Here is a 19,446-nt window from a genome sequence, read left to right on the forward strand (position 1 = left end):
CTTCCAGAATCTAAGACAAAAACCAAGGAGCAGACAGGGCATGGTTCATGGCCCTGGGCATGTGTGCAGCAGAGGACTGCCTTGTCTGGCCACAATGGGAGAGGATACACTTAACCCTGTAGAAACTTGATACCCCAGGGAAAAGTGAAGCTGGTAGAGGTGAGGTGCTGGTAGGTGGGTGGGTGGGTGGGAGAGAAACCTTTCAGAGGCAGCAGGGAAGAAGATGGGGAGAAGACCTCAAGGAAGAGGAACTAGAAAGAGAAGCAACTTTGAAATGTTAATAATTTTTAAGATCTAATTTAAAAAGAAAAAAAAATGAAAACAAATATATACTTACATTGACCTCGAAAAAGTGTAGGCAGTTTCCTGGTGAAGAAAATGGCATTATTACTGTACTCTTTGACCTGGCCGCTACATGCAAGGTTAGCTTCTGTGATCTGTAACATGACACACACAGCTACAGAAAATGTCCTGTGTCTGAATCATCTGACCTAACTCTGAAAGTGCATTGGACATATCTCCATAGTTGGAAATTCAATATTTCTTGGATTATCCTAAAGTTCCAAAATTATATACCTATCAATCTAGTGTGTCTTCATTCACCTGACATGAATAAATGAATGCTGGCAAATTAGAAAACTATTACCCAATCACCATAAGTTTTATTTTTATGTATTTATTTAATTTTTTGGTAATGGTGACTCCAGTGTTAGAGATTGGAAGTGACCTTCCTTGAGTAACTCAGTGTACATGTGTTGGGTAAGATCTAACCAAATTCTTTGTAGTCACAGATTACTTTTGGTATTCTTGAGGGTCCTCAAAGACTACTGTGATACACAAAGGATTTAATAGATTGATTTCATGCTGAAGAGTTTACTCTTATATAAAGATACCAGAAAGTACACAACTTTAATGCATTGACTACGTTTATGGGGTTTCTGTGCATTATGACTTTAGCTTATGATTTCTAAGACTACTGCCACGTGCAAAGGCTTTACCACATTGTTTATTCGTAGTGTTTCTCTCCAGGATGTGTTCTTCTATGTTCATAGATGACTGTATTGTCACCAACCTTCATTTAATCATAAACTGAAACTAAGTTTAAATTCTAGGTCATAGGGGACCAGCATTCATCACTCATGTTTTGTTACCTAAAACATAACAACTATTCCTAACCATATTTTGTTATTCATGTTTTAGTTCTCAAAATACAATACATGTTCCTAACCACAAAAGAACAAATGGCTGTGATAATGTAGACCATACAACCTACATTCTGTAGCATTTGACATAGAGTAAAACAAAAAAAAATGTTATTGGGAGAAAAATGTAGCTGTAACGTGGCACAGGACTTTGTGGTTTTGACTTTTGGAAGCTATATAACTTTTTGGTTCAGGGTGGGGCTGAGGCTGGGGCATTGCAGCTAATCTTCTGAGTGTAATTTTGTGGCCCTGATTTATCAGTAGTGACTTGATTAGAATGAATTCTTATCATTTGCCTTGTCCTGTGTTTGAGTTGTGTTGGATCTCAGTGGACCCCGTGATGTAAAGGCTTTAGCACAGTATATAACCACTGTCCAGTATGAATAGTTTCATAATGATGGAGACTGCAGAGGTGTGCAAATGCTTCATTATACTAAACATGTCCATTAGGACTCTGTGGGTGTGTTCTTAGTGACAGAGTGAATGTTTAAGACTCAGGGGGTGTGTCTTGAGACACAGGGTGCATGTGTAGCACTCAGCAGGTGAGTACAGAGTCCCAGGGGGCATGCTTAAGACTCTGGGGAATTTCCATAGTCACAGGGGGCATGTGTAAGATAGAGGGGATGTGTCCTGAGAAACAGGAGGTATGCTTAGGACTAAGGAGGTATGTCGTAAGTCACAGGGGGGGCATGCTTAAGAATCAGGAGGCATGTCCAGAGTCATAGAGGGCATGCTTATGACTGAGGGGTCATGTCCTGAGACCCAGGAAGCACGTTTAGGACTCTGGCGGCATGTTTAAGACTCAGGAAGTGTGTCCTGTGTCACAGGGAGCATGCTTAGACTCTAGCACATATTCTTTCATGATAATGAACACTAGAGAATTGTGCAAAGGCTTGACTGTATTAAATACCCTCACAGGGTTTCTGTCTTAGTGTTTCCTTTGTTATGAAAAGAATTCATGAACAAGGCAGTTCCTACAAAAACAACAGCTTAATTGGGACTGGCTTACAGTTTCAGAGATTTAGTCCTTTTTCATCACAGCAGTAAGCATGGCAGGTATGGAAGAAAACATGATGGAGACAAAGAAGCTGAGATTTCTGCTTTTTGATCCAAAGGCAGCCAGGAAGAGACTGTCTGCCAGGGAGCTAGTAGGAGGGTCCATTCTGCACTGGGTGGAACTTCAAAGCCCACCCCCATAGTGATGCACTTCCTCCAACAAGGCCACATCTCATAATATCTTCCTCACATGAGCCAAGCATATTTATACTACCACATTCCACTGCCTGGTCCCCATATTATTGTGCAAACACATGAGTGTATGGAGACCATATTTTAAAATAGCATAATAAAATTATGTGAGGTTCAAATTAAAAAGTCCCCAACATCTATAGAAGTCTCAAAAATGTTAAAAGTCTGTCCAATGTTCAAAGTCTCTTCTGAGATTCATCCAATCATGTAACTGTAATCCCCTATACTTAAAAAAAATAGCACATAATATCCATCCAAATTCACAGGATATAGGTCACCATTCCTAATCACAACTGTGAGGAAATACTGGGATAAAAGAAAACCAAAAGCCAGCAAGGCAATCTCCAAACTCTGCATCTCCATGTCTGATGTCAAAGTGTTCTTCAGATCTCCAACTCCTTTCTTCCCTGCTCACTGCAGCACAATTCTTTCTCTTTGGCTGATTGTATTTCCTGAAAGTAGTTTTCCTGAGAAGGTATCCCATAGATTGGGAAGTTAAAAAATTTGGGGTCTCCAAAGTGACTTGAAAATTACAGCTTCTTGTTTCAGTATCTGGGATCCACAGATGATCTTCTGTCCTCCTCAAAAAAAAAACAAGCTGGGTTTCTCTCCAGCTCTTCCCTCTATAGTACACTAGGTTCTGCTTGACTCCATTCAACTGCTGCTGCTCTTCCTTCTGCTCAACCCACAGGACTGATATGTTCAATATGCTGGGTTCTTCTGTGACAAACAGTCTTGACTGCGTTCCTCTCATGCTCCCTTCATGGTGCCAAGCCTTAGCTGCACTGCATGAAACATCCATGCCTTAAAACCAGTGCCACCTGGGTGAGTATTACCCAGCACTGAGTCAAGCTGCACCACAGGGGACAACCTTGGCTACCTCTGGAATACAACTTCTTTCTCTTCTCAGAAAACACTTACCAGAAGATTTCACCTCAGTGATGCTGGTTTCTTCTTCATCCTCACTAATTTTCTAACTACAGCCAACCAGCATCAATTGTCTCAGTCATCCCTTCTATTCTTTCCTCTAAAGCCAGAGCCACACGGACAAAGCTGCTGAGTTCCTCTGCTTGCTGGGGCTGAAACATGGCCCCTACTATTACATCATTACCAGCTTTCTATTTTTTAACAACTACACTGCCTAAGCTCAGCTGTCCTTGAACTTGCTCTGTAGATGAACATTGAACTCAGAACCACATGGCTCTGTCTTCTGAATGCTGGGTAATAGGTATGTAACACTTTTCTCATACCTAAACTTTTCCTTACTTAAAACGTGTTCTGTACCAGGAAGACTTGAATCAGAGATGTGCTTGATGTTTATCTTTGATTTAAGGCGAGTACCTCCATGCCTGTACTTAAGTATATTATTTTAGATCTTAAAATGATAACCCAGAATAGTAATCACAATCCATCAATTGTCAATTTCACACATACTGGTAACTCTTGTGTCCACATGAAAACAACAACCAACTAGGTAATACTAATGCCTAACATGATATAGTTCTCTTTCATACAACTTCACATCCATAAGTTTAGGTGGATGGAATCTTGCACTAATGTCACCATTCCTTTAATTCCATTAAATATCATTTGTCACAGAATTTAGCTTCATTCAACTTCCTGGTTAGATTTTCTCTTTTGACCTAACATTTTACATTTTTTTCTTTCTAAGATTACTATGCTTGCACAAAACAATCATCATGAGACTAAACACAGGTCAAAGGCTTTGCTGGCTTCACTGAGATGTCCTTTGTCAGTGCAATGATCATGAACCTCTTTACCTTATGTTCAAGGACACTCTACAGACAAGGGCAAAAGGCAGCAACATTCTTCAGCAAAACATCATAAAAACTATACACAAAGTTCAAATCACCCTCAGTACATATGTGTTTCATATTCCTACTAGGATGGCCCATTAAGTTCCACTTAATGCATATACAAATCCAAAGTCTAAAAATTCACATGGCTCCATAAAACGAAACAAAAAACCACAGTCAGGCCTATCATAGCAATACTTAAAGCTGGGTCAGCAACTTCTGTCTTAGATAGAATTTCCATTGCTAAGAAGAGACATTGTAACCAAGGCAACTGTGTTAAAGACAAATATTTAATTGGGCCTGGTTTACAGTTTCAAATGTTTAGTCCATTGCCATCACAGCAGGAATGTAAGCGTGCTGGCAGCCATGATGCTGGAGAAGGAGCTGAGAGTTCTGCATCCTCTTGTGAAGGCATACAGGAAAAGACTGTCTTTCAGCAAAGTGGTAGGAAGGTCTGTTTTGTACTGGTCTGAGCTCCAAAGATCCACTACCTTAAAAATTAAATTCCTTCAAAAAGGTAACATCTCCCACAAGGCACATCTCTTAATATTGCCACTTCTTAGGGTCAAACAACCTTAAGTCACCACAGTTTATTTCTACTATTAATTCTTTCATGCTTTTAAAAATTATTAGGACATGCAGATTCTTTAACATGTTGATTACTTTTGGATGGTTTCTCTCTCATATGTGTTCATTTCTGTATTCAGAAACCACTGTGGTATGTAAACGATTTCCCAACATTAGAACAATCAAAAGGTTTCTGCTCAGTTTCTGTTCTTTTATGTCTTTGGAGACTACAGAGATAATCACAGGCTTTACCACATTCATTACATCTGTAAGGTTTCTCTAAAGCATGTGTTCCTTAAAGTGTTTGGAGAGTACAGTGACATGCATAGGCTTTATCACATTGACTAAATTCATAAGGTTTCACTCTGCAAATTTTCTTTTGTATATTCAGAGATGACTGTGTCCTGGAAAGGCTTCATCTCATTCACGACATTCAGTTTCTCTCCAGTATGTGTTCTATTATGATATTGGAGACCACTCTGACCTGAAAAGGCTTTACCACATTGATTACATTCATAAGGTTTCTCTCCAGTATGTGTTCTATTATGTCTTTGGAGACTACTGTGACGTGAAAAGGCTTTACCACATTGATTGCATTCATAAGGTTTCTCTCCAGTATGTGTTCTTTTATGTCTTTGGAGACTACTGTGATCTGAAAAGTCTTTACCACATTGATTACATTCATAAGGTTTCTCTCTAGTATGTGTTCTTTTATGTCTTTGGAGACTACTGTGATGTGAAAAGGCTTTACCACATTAATTGCATTCATAAGGTTTCTCTCCAGTATGTGTTCTATTATGACATTGGAGAGTATGGTGACAGGAAAAGGCTTTACCACATTGATTACATTCATAAGGTTTCCCTCCAGTATGCGTTCTTTTATGATATCGAAGACCATTGTGACATGAAAAGGCTTTACCACATTGATTACATTCATAATGTTTCTCTCCAGTATGTGTTCTTTTATGGACTTGGAGATTACTTTGTTGTCTGAAGCATTTACTACATTGATTACATTCATACGGCTTCTCTCCAGTATGTGTCCTTTTATGTCTTTGGAGATTACTGGGACATGAAAAGGCTTTACCACATTGGTTACATTCGTACGGTTTCTCTCCAGTATAACTTCTTTCATGCCTGCAACAGTAATGGGCATATGTGAAAGCTTTAACACATTCATTAGCCTGATCAATCATTTTACCAATATGAATAATTTTTACAGTTGGTCTAATAATAAAGAACACTCAGATCATAAGGTTTTATCCCTTTGATGTTTATGGTTGTACTTGCTCACTGTGGGTTGCTTTACCTCTTTGAAAATGCCTGTGATGGTAAAACCATTTATTACATAGCTCACATTTATAAAATCTGTATGAGATTTCTATATAATGTTTTAAACATGTCATAAAAATATGGGATAACTCAGAGCATTAAAACACTGATTGCATTCTTAGTTTTTCCTATAGTGTGCATCACAACACAGCAGCACTGTGAACCAGGATGAACAAAATAATTTACAAACTTCTAGTACACATAGAGATTTTCTGCAGTGTGACTTTGAAGATGTTCTCAGTAAAGTCAGAAAATCAATTAATTGCAAACATCTATCATATTCAGAAAGTCTACCAAAGGCAGAATACTACATATCTTCTCATTTTTCTGAAGAAGATAGAGGTCCATTGTTCCCTTTAGTATCTCCATGCTCACATGGTTTCATCCATTCTGACAATTGATACACCCATTAAAAAAGAAGAACAAATGAAAGGTTTCTACATTGAATGCACACACATTGACTTTTGTTCATTGCAGACATAATTAATGTTTCTCCACGACAACATTCTTGACTCTCATAAGCTGGCCTCACCATAAACGTAAAAGTTTCACTACAAGAATATGAGTATCACCTACTTTATCATGGAGTATTTGCTTATTAGAAGGTTATGGATACATGTATATCACTATTCAATGTGCAACATCTAAATATTATGAGACTATACAAATTGGTAGTTCCACAACATAGTTCTAATGGAGGTAGAAATCAAATAAAGGAATCACTTAAGGCATTGTTTCCTTCTTTTCTTTCTTACAGAATTCTTTCTTACACAACTCAGATAACTGACATTGAGGTACAAAGCTTTGGGAGAATACTATAATGATACCTACAATAAAATGACTGATAGTTTACACACTTTCTTTTCTTTAGAGCTTCCAGATCATATTAAAGTTTCCTTACAGGCATATTTGTATATTTTAAACATTAAAATTACCATTCATGACTTCTAGAAGTTTGATGTTGTTCTTCAGTGTGATGGACTTTCAAAATATAGCCTGAAACCAAGGTACCAGAAAATGAATGATATGGTATTGGAATTAGGTAAAATTCAAGTTATTCTGAATTTTCACAGCAATAAACCTGATTTATGCAACTCAATATTGCTTGTTCTCTATTGAAATAAGAGATGATCATTAGTAATGCAGAAACATTTTTCCCTTATTTTGAGAAGCAAAAGAAAATTCACAGACTTACCTATAGCAGTGAGGTTCCAGTAGGTCTCAAGCATCACATCAATGTAGAGTTTCTTCTGGGAAGGATCCAACAAATTCCACTCTTCCGCAGTGAAGTTCACATGAACATCTTCGAAACTCAGTGCTTCCTAAAATATGCCATACGTGTGTACAACACAGAGCCTGATACTGACATCACTATAAAATAAAAGTATGCTTCCTAGACAATCTAATCTTATAATGCACATGATTTCTCAACTTATTTGCCGACACACGAATTATAATATAATCACCATGTCAGTTTAGAAGAAACTTGAAATATTGACACTTGAACCCTTGACACAGGGTTCACCTGTGTCGCTCCTGCATGCTTTCAATAGGATATAGCCTTGAAACACAAGGGATATGCAGGGGGAAACAGATCAACTGTACTGACCACACATCTGAAAAGCTGTATGAAAAATTACTAACTATAAAAGTGATGAGCAAGATGCATATATTTGCTCATGTCTTTAATCACAGAGGTACAAGCAGGTGTATGTCATTGAGCTGGATGCCAGCAGGGTCTATCCATTGAGTTTCAGGACAGCAAAAGTTATATGTTAAGAACCTCACTCTGCTACAAAAATAAATCAGGAAACAGAAATGATAGAATGACCTCACCGTTCTTTACTGAAGTTACTGCAAAGAATTATACATTCACTGCTGTTCTGTATTCATCTTGCATAAACATGAAGTGAACCAGGTCAAACAGCAACATTAATTAAATTTTACTAGAAGGGAACTCATGTTTAAACAGTTAAAAATAGACAGATGAAAATATTATTAATGTATATGTTGACCAGAAATAAAGAATGTAGTTCAGGAGATATAGCTCAGAAGTTGAAAGATCTTGCTGGTCTTCCACATAATGGTGGTCAATTTCTAGCATACACATGTGGACCAACACCTGTCTATATCCTCATGATCAGGAGTTCTGAGGCCATCTTCTGACAACAGTAAAGATGAGGCACACATGCATATTCATGCACACATGTATAATACACTTATTTATTCAAAAATTTCAGAACAAACACAAGAGTGAGGCAGAATATCATACACCTGCAATTCAATGACTCTGATGAATCAGATACTTTTGATGAGATGAGCAGTAGCCATTGGGAGAAACAGAATATAATCTATATATTTTGACAAATTTCAAAATGAAAGATGTGGACGAAGAGCAGCACAAAAGCATGTCCTTATTGAACAAAAACATGTCAGGGGGCTTATGTGGTTTCTATATCTACAATCAGAACAAGCAGTGCTTCACAGTGATTTGGTCTAGAAAAAGAAAAACAGAATGAATAAATTTAAAAATATCAAACCACCAGGTTTGCAAAATGCCACAGCATTGAACAGAAAATGTGTGCACAGTATCTTATGTGATTGAGGGACAGAGTCCAAATGGGGAATGTATGGGAGCATGAGAAGAAAGCTGAAAAATCAGGTTCAACCACAACACTGGAGACACCCAGAACAAAATTTATCCTTTTTTTTGCAGAGGTAAAGCTGGAGCAGGGACTGAAGGAATGGCCAATGAAAACTCATTCAATTAAAGACACACATGGACAAGCTTGAATCCATGACATTATTAAGGATACTCTGTGATGCTCCCACACAGGAGCCTTGCATAATTATCCATTGAGAGGCTCCACCCAGCAGCTGACTGAAGCAGAAGCAGAGATCCACAGTCAAATATTGCATGCATCTTGGTAACTCTGATGGAAGAGTTGGGGAAAGGATTGAGGACCCTGAAGAGGACAGGAACTCCACAGGAAGACCAACAGACTCAATTAACCTTGATCCTTGGGGACATTCAGAGACTGAGCCACAAACAATAACACACACAGGCTGGACACAGGACCCTGGCCCATAAGTAGCAGATATGCAGCTCAGTTTTCATGATGGTCTTACAACTACTGTAGCAGGAGCTGTCCCTAAAGCTGCTGTCTATCATTGGAATCTGTTCCCTTAACTGGGCTGCCACATCTGGCCTCAGTGGAGAGGATGCACCTAACCCAATAGAGACTTGATGCACCGTCATGGATACCCAGGGGCCCACACCCTCTCAAAGGACAAACAGAGATATAGGAAGGACTCTGTGAAGGCAGGTGACCTAGAGTAGGAACTTCACTAATTTTATAGCCATTTTATTTATAACAATCTGAAAATGGAAAGAATCCAGATGCCCCTCAACCAAAATATAAATATAGAAAATATGGTTCATTTACAAAATGAAACATTATTTAGTTATCAAATACAAGGATATCATGAATTTTGCAGGCAAATGGATACAACTAGGAATTATTATCTCAGTAAGGTAACCCAGATCTAAAAGCACGTGCATGTATGTACTCACTTACAAGTGAATAATAATCAGAAAATACAGAAAACACAAACTACACTCCATAGACACAAAGAAATTAAGAAGAAGGAAGGCTAAAATGAGCACAGTTAAATCTCACTCAGAAGGGGGAGTAAAGCAATCATAGGAGGCAAATGGAAGAGAGATGGATGAGAGAGCAGACAAAAATGGGAATTGAGGAGAATCAGGAAAGCTGTGGTGAAAGACAAGAGAGGACCTGAGGGGGAAAATGAACCAACATCTGCAGCTGGCTCAGGGGAAGGGGTAAATTGAGGGTGTGCCAGAGACCATAAATAGGTACAAAGAAGTCTATGGGGTTGATCTTAGCTGAGATGCATAGAAGTTAGATATGGACACAGAAGAGGCCACATCTGCAGTCAGGCAGGAACCTCAGTGGAGAGTTAAAGACACCAACCAATCCAAAAGTCTTTCTACTCAAAATTTGTCCTGTCCACAAGAATACAATCTACAACATAGATTCTGTACAGCAGCAAAATAACCCTTTGATACCATGTTGTTGTTCTAACTTGCTACTCTGCTGCTGTGATTGAATCCTCTAAGCAAAATCATCTTAGGTAATAAGTGGTTGTTGTGCATGGTTCTGTCAGATCACAGTCCATCATTGTAACGCGCGCCCCCTAAATCCCTTTTCGCCTGCGAATAAGGACAGGAGGCGATAATCGGGTTTACTGCCACGAGGAACTTTTTACTACTGCACACGATAAAGCGGAAAGACCCAAGAAACCGGAAGAGGGTCCCTTAAATATACCCTAGAGTGACGTATTCACTCCTGAATGGCTGCTTGCTCACTACCCAATATTACGCCTCGGGATAGGCCAGTGGCTTGGCGCTCTTTCTGCCTAGCAGCTGCACAGAATGATTGTTTATTGCTGGGGAAACATGTGGCCAGCGCCATGTTGGAAAAACGCACGTGTGCAGCCACAGCGGCTCACTACATCTCTCCCTGTTTAAATTATTAATATAAAACAGCCTTTCGCCCATTGAACGCAGCACCAACTCAGTGAGGGAAAGCAGAGGCCTGATCCCCTGTGCAAAATGAGATATTGTAATGGGTTTAATTCCCATACCCAATCTCGATACCTTTTGACGGGGAAAGGAAGCCTCTATCCTGGGGCGCCACCAGGAGGAGGTAATTGGCATCAAACCTTTGTGCAATCAGGCATGTTTTCGGGAAATCTATCCACACTCGTGGAACATTCTCTGTCGAGTACCCACTCGCAAACACCTCTAACTGCTCAGGTACTGGTTATTCAGGCAAGGGCTGATTGGACTTTAGACCTCTCATCTTCCCAGTGCAATGAGGCAAACCCCCTGGGGTGCTTAGACTGAGGGTCGCAGTCCCGGCCTAGATAGTCTAATTTCAGGGAGGGGTGCATGCTCCAAGGCTGCGCGTGCTTAGGCTTAGAGCTACCTTGTCACGTTTTTGCTGGGCTTGAGCTTAAAAACCATCTATCTATGAATACTAGTTCACATCCTAGGAGTGTATCACGCAGGCCTATTCCGGCTCTTTGGAAAGAAAGAAAGAAAGAAAGAAAGAAAGAAAGAAAGAAAGAAAGAAAGAAAGAAAGGGCAGAAGAAATTTATTTTTAAGAAGTAAAATCTCCACGGGCAGCAGGTTTCATCCGCTGGAAATCCGAGCTTGTAATCACGGCTGTATCTGGTCCAACTTCCCATTCCACTTTCCTTTTAAATAAGCAGAAAGATTATGGCTTTAAATAAATGTATCATTCACAAATCTCAGAGGTGAAATACCTGGATATGGGGTCATTGAGACACAGCTCATTTGAGCCACATCTGCGAGCTGTATCAAATGTGCTTGGAGCGAATAAACTCTCTGATTGACCAACACATCCACTTTCTGTGGGAGGGTCAAAAGCCTCAGAGGTTTTTTCTGAAATTTGATTAGCAATAGTAGCTGCTGTAATTTGATTAACCATGTCTGAGTCAGCTGACACAGCTGCAATTTGTAGGGATGGTAATAGCAGCGATAAGGGCTGCAGTTATATTAGAATCTCCTTTCTTGTCAGGATAAAATCAAGGTCTCAGACGTCTGAACGGGGATAGGGATCAGAGTGGTAAACTGGCTATTAGACCTGCTTATAGAAAAGCAGACCAGCACTGTAATATAAAGCGAGTTACATTGGTACAAGTTAGCAGCAGCAACACCTTTTAAGAAGGCAAGGGCATAGGTTTTTGAGAAGCAGATAGGTTAACCATCTAAATTTACTGTATATACTAGGAACCCGATTTTGGAGAGTCCAAATGGGAGCTGAGAGCATCTGCAGATGAATCCTTTGGGGGGTCTTTTCAGGAACCGCGAGTCGCCGCGTCAGTCGCTCTGGCAGCCAAAATGGATTGTCTTCCCGTGTGGAAACACACAGACCGCTCCCCGGGATCTTATTAAAATAGGATCCGGGCCTTTCCATAGACCAGTCAAAACATCTTTCCATTTTACCATTTCTTTTGGCCTAGTTGGTTCCAGGCAATGTCGATCAGCCGCTGTATTGCCCTGACTGTCCAAATTCAGAAAGTTGAGGGTAAAAAGTGCCAGAGAAATAGTAGCTCGTGGCACCGTGGGCAGAGCTTCCTCAACTTCTCCCTTTTGTTTTATCAAATAAGTTTTAAGGGTGCGGTGAGCACGCTCAATGATGCCCTGTCCCTGGGGGTTATAAGGAAGACCCGTCAGGTGTGTCACTTCCATATGGCGACAAAATTGTTGAAATTTTGAGAAGTGTAGGCTGGCCCTTTGTCCGTTTTAAGGATTTTAGGCTTTCCCCAAGCACTCCAAGCTTCGAGGCAATGTTGAATAACATGGGCCGCCTTTTCTCCGGTCAAAGGAGAGGCAAATATAACTCCAGAACAAGTATCAATAGAAACATGTAAATATTGTAATTTACCAAAGGATGGGATGTGGGTAACATCCATTTGCCAGATTTGTAAGGGCCTGATTCCCCGAGGGTTAACTCCTGTATGGGGAACAGGTAGGAATTGACAGCAGTTTTGGCATTGAGTAACAATATCTCTGGCCTCCCTTCTAGAGATGTTAAATCGACATCTTAATGTCTCAGCTGTCACATGAAACCTTTTGTGAAAAGCTTTAGCCAAATCTAACTTTGGCGAAAGGGCAATTGCAATTAACCTTGTGGCTCGATCTGTCAGGTCATTACCACGGGTCATAGGTCCCGGTAAGCCTGAGTGAGCCCTAATATGAGTTATAAAGACCGGGGATCTACGCTTAGCCAGGGTAAGTTGAATCTTTTGAAAAACTTTTACAAGTCTGCTAGATGTCTTAATTAACCCAGCAACTTCCAATGCTTTTACTGCATTAACCACATAGAAGGAATCTGAAACAATATTTAAGGGACCTGGAAAGATTTCCAGAACCTCTGACACCACTAAGCATTCCACAATTTGAGGTGAGGTTTCATGATATTGTTTGGATGTAACTTTATCATTAACCACATAGGCACCTATTCCTGTTTTTGACCCATCCGTATAAACTACCATTCCATCTGGGAGCGGCTCCTGAGAGACAATACGTGGAAATATGATAGCTTGAGTTAAAGCAAATTGTAAGATGGGATGCTTAGGATAATGATTATCTATTTGACCATTGAAGGAGGTAACCAGCACTGCCCACACATCAGAGGTCGCCGTTAATATTTGGACTTGATGGGCAGTATAAGGCACTATTAAAATCTTAGGCTCTCTTCCAAAATGAGTAATAGCCGCTTTTAGCCCTTGAAGGGCAAGCTGAGCCACTGCATCTGGATACCTTTCAATGATCTTTGCAGGAGATGCATTAGGGTGGACCCATAACAAGGGCCCCTCCTGCCATAATACAGCAGTTGGTAAGTGTCTAGTTTTAAAAACACATAAGTCAAAGGTTTTGGTTTCATCTATACGTTTCAACTGGGCGTCTTGCAAAGCGTTTTCTACTACTTGCAGAGCACGGCTCGCAGCTGGTGTTAAGGCCCTCGGTGAGGAAATATGAGCATCCCCTTCCAAAATATCAAATAAAGGTTTCAGCTCGGCCGAGGGAATTTTTAAAAACGGTCTTAACCAATTTATATCACCTAATAATTTCTGAAAATCATTTAAAGTATGTAAATGGTCTCTACGAATCTCCAATTTTTGAGGAATTATCTTTTCTGGATAGATAACTGTCCCTAAAAAGGAACCAATCTCTGAAAATTGAACTTTCTCAGTAGCAACATGTAGACCCCACTGTTCTAAGGTTTTTAATAATAAGGGGTATGAGGTCTGTAAAGTACCTAAATCCTTATGACACATAATAATATCATCTGTATAATGAGCCAGCAACAGCGAAGGAAATTGCTTCTTAATTGGCTCGAGGGCCATTTGTACATATAGCTGACATATGGTAGGGCTGTTGGCCATGCCCTGAGGCAGGACTTTCCACTGATATCTCTTATCAGGTTCAAAACGATTAACAGTAGGTAATGTAAACGCAAATCTTGGCCTATCTTGTGGACATAAGGGAATAGAGAAAAAACAATCTTTAATATCTATAATTATAATTTTCCACTGCTTAGGCAGGGCAGAGAGTAGGGGCAAACCCCGTTGCACAGAGCCAAATAGTCGCATCTGTGCATTGACCGCTCTTAAATCATGTAAAAGCCTCCACTTCCCGGATTTTTTTTTAATAACAAATATAGGTGTATTCCAGGGGGAGGTAGAAGGTTCTAAATGACCGAGCTGCACTTGTTCTTTAATTAGTTTTGTAGCAGCTTCCAATTTCTCAGAGGATAATGACCACTGAGGAACCCAGACGGCCTCCTCCGTGAGCCAGGGTATGGGCATTGAGCCCTCAGTGGCAACTAGGAAAAACCCAGTCCTTGCCTTCCTGCGTTTGATTCTTGTGAGACAGGATCTAACCTTCCTTGTTCGTTCCTGCCAAGACCTTTCCCTTCTTTAAATCCCATGCTTTTCATAATGTTTACAGCTTGTGGGGAGTATTCACTGGTCAGAACTAGCCCTAGGCCCTGTAAAATGTCCCTTCCCCAGAGGTTGACGGGGAGGGGAAGCACGTAAGGTATAAAACTTCCTGTATGACCCTCTGCTGCCTTCCAAGTCAACGAGCGGGAGCTGACTGCAGGGCTGGCTTCATATCCCAATCCTTGTAGGGAGTGAGATGATTTCTCTACAGGCCATGCCTTAGGCCACCAATTAGCGGAAATGATACTTTTATCCGCTCCTGAGTCCAGAATTCCGGTAAATTTCTTCCCCTCTATTGCTAACTGTAAGGTGGGTCTAGTTTTAAAATCAACCACCAGATGAGCGAAGTCAGTTCCTGAGGAACCAAGCCCCTGAGAACCTCTAAGCTTCTCAGTGGATGGAAAACAATCATGTAAGCTTGGAAGAACAATCAATTGAGCGATCCTATCTCCAGGGGAGATAGAGAATACACCTTGTGGGCTAGAACAGAGAACTTGAAGTTCTCCGGTATAATCCTGATCTATTACACCGGGGTGTACCACAAGCCCTTTTAAGGTGAGAGAGGAATAGCCTAATATAAGACCAACGCTTCTCTCTGGCAGGGGGCCTCTGTAATCGACCGGGATCGGCTGCACCCCCATGTGTGGCATTAATAAGACTTGGGAGGTGGAGCACAGGTCCAGTCCTGCGGAGCCCCTTGTGGCTCTGCAGCGAACAGAGTCTCCTGAGTGTTCTGCAGTGTCCCATATCTTTTGGGGCCCTGGGATCTCGGGCCCGCATATCCGTTTTTTGAAAAATTTTCCTCCTTAATGGCTGACAGATTTGGGGGGAGAATTTGACCTTTTATATCTCTAACAGAACGGCAATTTTGAGCCAAATGATAGCCTTTTCCACACCTAGTACACAGTTTTGTTGGTATTTGATTATTTGGGGACTCCCTTTTTCTATGTCCGGCCTTCCCACAGGCATAGCACCGGGCCATATGTTTTGAAGGGAAGGTTCCACGATTCTGACCCTTAAGCAGCATTGCCGCCATTTCTAAGTTCGCCGCCGCGAGCCCTGCATTAGTAAGGGGACCTCCCAATCCTCGGCACACTCTTAACCAATCTTGTAACCCCTTAGCTCTCCGTGGCGCAATAGCGGTGCGGCATTCCGCCGTGGCGTTTTCAAAAACCATCTGTTTTATTAGCGGCATCGACTGTTCTGGATCCCCAAAGATTCTACCCGCTGCCTCGGTCATCCGCGCCACAAAGTCAGAGAACGACTCATTAGCTGTCTGAATTATCTTGGACAAATAAAGGTTACTGCCTTCCTTCCTAGGGAGGGACTTCCACGCCTTTATTGCAGCTGCTGCTGTCTGCGTGTAGACCTGCCAAGGATGAGCGGTCTGGTCATTCGCGTGTACGCCAACTCCCGCTAGCATATCAAAAGTCCATAATTCCTGTCCCTCAGTATTTGCATTACTCCTAGCTTGTGCTTGTAACGCCTCATGCCACAAGGCCTTCCACTCTAGGTATTGGCCCATATTGTTAAGTACCGCCTTCACCGTGTTCTGCCAATCTCCTGGAGTCATGGCGGCTGTAGCTAACCTCTCTACTTGGGCTACGGTAAAGTTAGCTCCAATTCCATATGCACGCACTGCTTCCGCTAATTCTTTGACCTGTCTATAATCTACGGGAGCATAAACGCGGGCGCCTTCGGCCGCTTCAAAGACCGGAAATGCAAGCTGTAGCTGCCTCTGATCTGCCGGACTGAGGAATGAGTTAAGGCCTCCACCCGAATCATAAGTCGGAGGCAAGGGTGGGGCTGAGGAATTCAAAGGCTTTCTTAGTCTTACTTTGGAACTGCCAGCCTTAGTACAGGCCGCTGGTTCCTGCCCCAGTCCCTCTTCCTCTCCTTGTGCTAGATTTTCCTCGGAGCTGCTAAGGTGTATGGAAGCAGGCTCCTTAATTGGGTGCGGGGGTTCCCGCTTCTCTTCACCAGCCAGTGAAGGTTTCCTAGCTTTAACAGGCCCTGCAGTGGCCTGTATTCCTCCTGAACATTCTTTTCTATAACCACACTCTCTGGCCAGTCTCTCTCCAGACTTCTTCGTCTGTTTCTCTTTTCCCAACCCTATGGCTGAGCACCTGTTGCCACATCCTGGTTCTGATAGCTTAGAGCAGACCTTTTTTGAAACCTCTCCACTCGCCCTATTAGCTGTGCCTCGAGCTAGTTCCTCACAACAAAAATAGACTGCCAACGAAAACCACACAAGGCAAGCTACTACAGCAGCGGCAGTGAATGAAAATTCGGTCGCAACAAAGGTCTCCACGCCAAGCATACCTTCCACGATGGACCTCGCGTTCCCGCAGTTTTTAACCCGTCCCCCAAGCTTGGGTGGTCTCCCGCAGCGCCTTAAAATTACCGGGGTTTCTCGGCACCAGATGTAACGTGCGCCCCCAAAATCCCTTTTCACCCGCGAATAAGGACAGGAGGCGTTAGTCGGGTTTACTGCCACGAGGAACTTTTTTACTGCTCCATACGATAAAGCGGAAAGACCCAAGAAACCGGAAGAGGGTCCCTTAAATACACCCTAGAGTGACGTATTCACTCCTGAATGGCTGTTCGCTCACTACCCAATATTACGCCTCGGGATAGGCCAGTGGCTTGGCGCTCTTTCTGCCTAGCAGCTGCGCAGAATGATTGTTTACTGCTGGGGAACCATGTGGCCAGCGCCATGTTGGAAAAACGCACGTGTGCAGCCACTGAAACAGCAGCTCACTACAGGAAAGGAAAGAGGGCTTTGCAGGTGGAGGAAGCTGCAGCTGTGCGGTCTAACTAAATTATTCTCACAAAGCCTTTCCAATACCAGGAATTCTAACAACATCTGTCTAGCAGGATGTTGTCTAAATCTAGAGATTAGGAGAAAGGGTTACTAAGTGGGTTGCTATGAGGCCTTGTTTGAAGTTCTGAGAACTGACAAGTGAATCATGGAAGGTAAGCAGAAAGAAGAATAGTAGCTAGAAGAGCCAAGGGTGAGTGTTTGCCAAGAGTAAGGCCTTGCCATGGCTTCCCACATCCCCCATTCCCTGTATAATAGAGCACTGGAAGCATGTAGGGGGAAGTAGAGGCCTGATCCCCTTTGAGTTTCGGGCATTGAACTGAAGGGCTAAGCACTCCTTGGTTGGGGAGGCCAAGGCCCAGCCTCCTGGGTGCTTTTTCAAGTGGACAGGAAGAGTGACTTATGCCAACCCATATGCAATCAGGCATGCTTCTCAGGATCCCGTCTTTGAGGGCAAAGAAAGAGGTATCCCTGCAGTACTTTATCTCGCATCCTCCAGCATCCCCCTCTATAGAGGAGGATCAATGGTAGGACTTCCCACAAAGGCAGCTGCTGTAGGGAATTTTGGGAGGTTTGAACTTTGAAACACTGCATTGGGGCTGACACTTGATAAGTTCTGGAGTGGGTTCATCATCAGAGTCCAATTTTAGGTAATGCACTTGGAGTGGATTGGCTGCCAGGTGGTCTCCCTGGATCTTTATGAGAGTAGTAAGGCGAGAGAAGGCCCAAAGGCCAAAAGAAATGAGCAAGGGAAGGCCAATGAGAGGTCCAAGGATAGAAGGCAGTGAGGTAGAAAGCCAAGGCGAGGTAGAGAACCAGTTCTTACACCAGCTCTTGCTTTGTTTTTTTCTTTCTAAGCCCTCTTGAACACTGTGCATGCTTTCACTGCCCCTGATTTATCTGCAAAGAAGCAGCACTCTTCCTTTAAAGTGGCACAGAGTCCTTTCTGTTGCAGGAGCAAGAGATCTAGGCCTCACTGTTCTGAAGGACAACTTTAGCTAAAGAGGAAAGTGACTCACTAAGGGCTTCAGTGCTCTGCTGTCGCTCTCTAACATCTTGATCAAGGGTGGCACTAAGCTCAGAGTCATAGTGGTTGGAGAGGACAAGGGAGGAAACTCCAGTCCCAACACCCACTGCCAGCCCCAAGATGATTGCATTGGTCACTGCAATGATGGGCTCTCGCTTTTGTCAGAGGAGAACTTCATCGTGTTGTGAGGGTGAGGTCCAGGAAAGCTGCTCCTCTTGGTTCCATAAGTGGAAAAGTCATCTGAGGAGTAATAGGCTAACCACAGGAGAACATGTACAAAAGATCTTTTGAAGACTTAAATCTGGTAAGGTGTATGCATGGAGTAAGTCCAGAGGAGCAGGGCTACCATGTATCCTCAAGAGGGATAAGGTAAAAATGGTCTGTAAAGTTAAAAGAGGCTTAAGTCTGATTATAATTCAAGCAAAGGTAGGAGGCAGCTTGTTTCCAGGAGAGGTGATGCAGGTACCAGATCCTGAGACCATTTCCAAAGAAAATCCTTTAAAGGAGGAATGTTGCCTGTTGCAGCCCAAGCTGCCCCACACTTGGGGGCCAGAAAGGTTGAGAACTGCTCTACCCCACGTTTGGGGGCCAAAATGTCTCAGACTGTTCTGTCAATGTTTGAACCGGCACTGCCAAATGCCTTGCGGACTAATTATAATCTAATTATTCTATTTTTAGAAGGAAATTGAATTATTAGTTTCACCTGTGTCACTTCTGATCCCTTTGAATAGGATAAAGCCTTGCAACACAAATGGCAACTGAGAGGGATATGCAGGGGGAAACAGATCAACTCTACTGAGCAAACATCTAAAAAGCTGTATGAACAATTACTAACTACAAAGGTGATGGGCAAGCTGTGTGTATTTGCTCAC

General features: G+C 42.1%; 1 protein-coding gene across 1 annotated transcript in view; it reads right to left on the minus strand.

Moving 5' to 3' along the window:
• LOC143437301 (uncharacterized) overlaps nucleotides 1-19,446 on the minus strand; it is a 281,257-nt gene that overhangs the window by 162,918 nt on the left and 98,893 nt on the right. Inside the window, 1 exon segment of the mRNA XM_076922110.1 lies at nucleotides 5,319-5,971. Within this exon segment, the coding sequence (XP_076778225.1) occupies nucleotides 5,319-5,971 (653 nt within the window).

Source organism: Arvicanthis niloticus, chromosome Y, assembly GCF_011762505.2.
Source record: "Arvicanthis niloticus isolate mArvNil1 chromosome Y, mArvNil1.pat.X, whole genome shotgun sequence".
Taxonomy (NCBI): Eukaryota; Metazoa; Chordata; class Mammalia; order Rodentia; family Muridae; genus Arvicanthis; species Arvicanthis niloticus.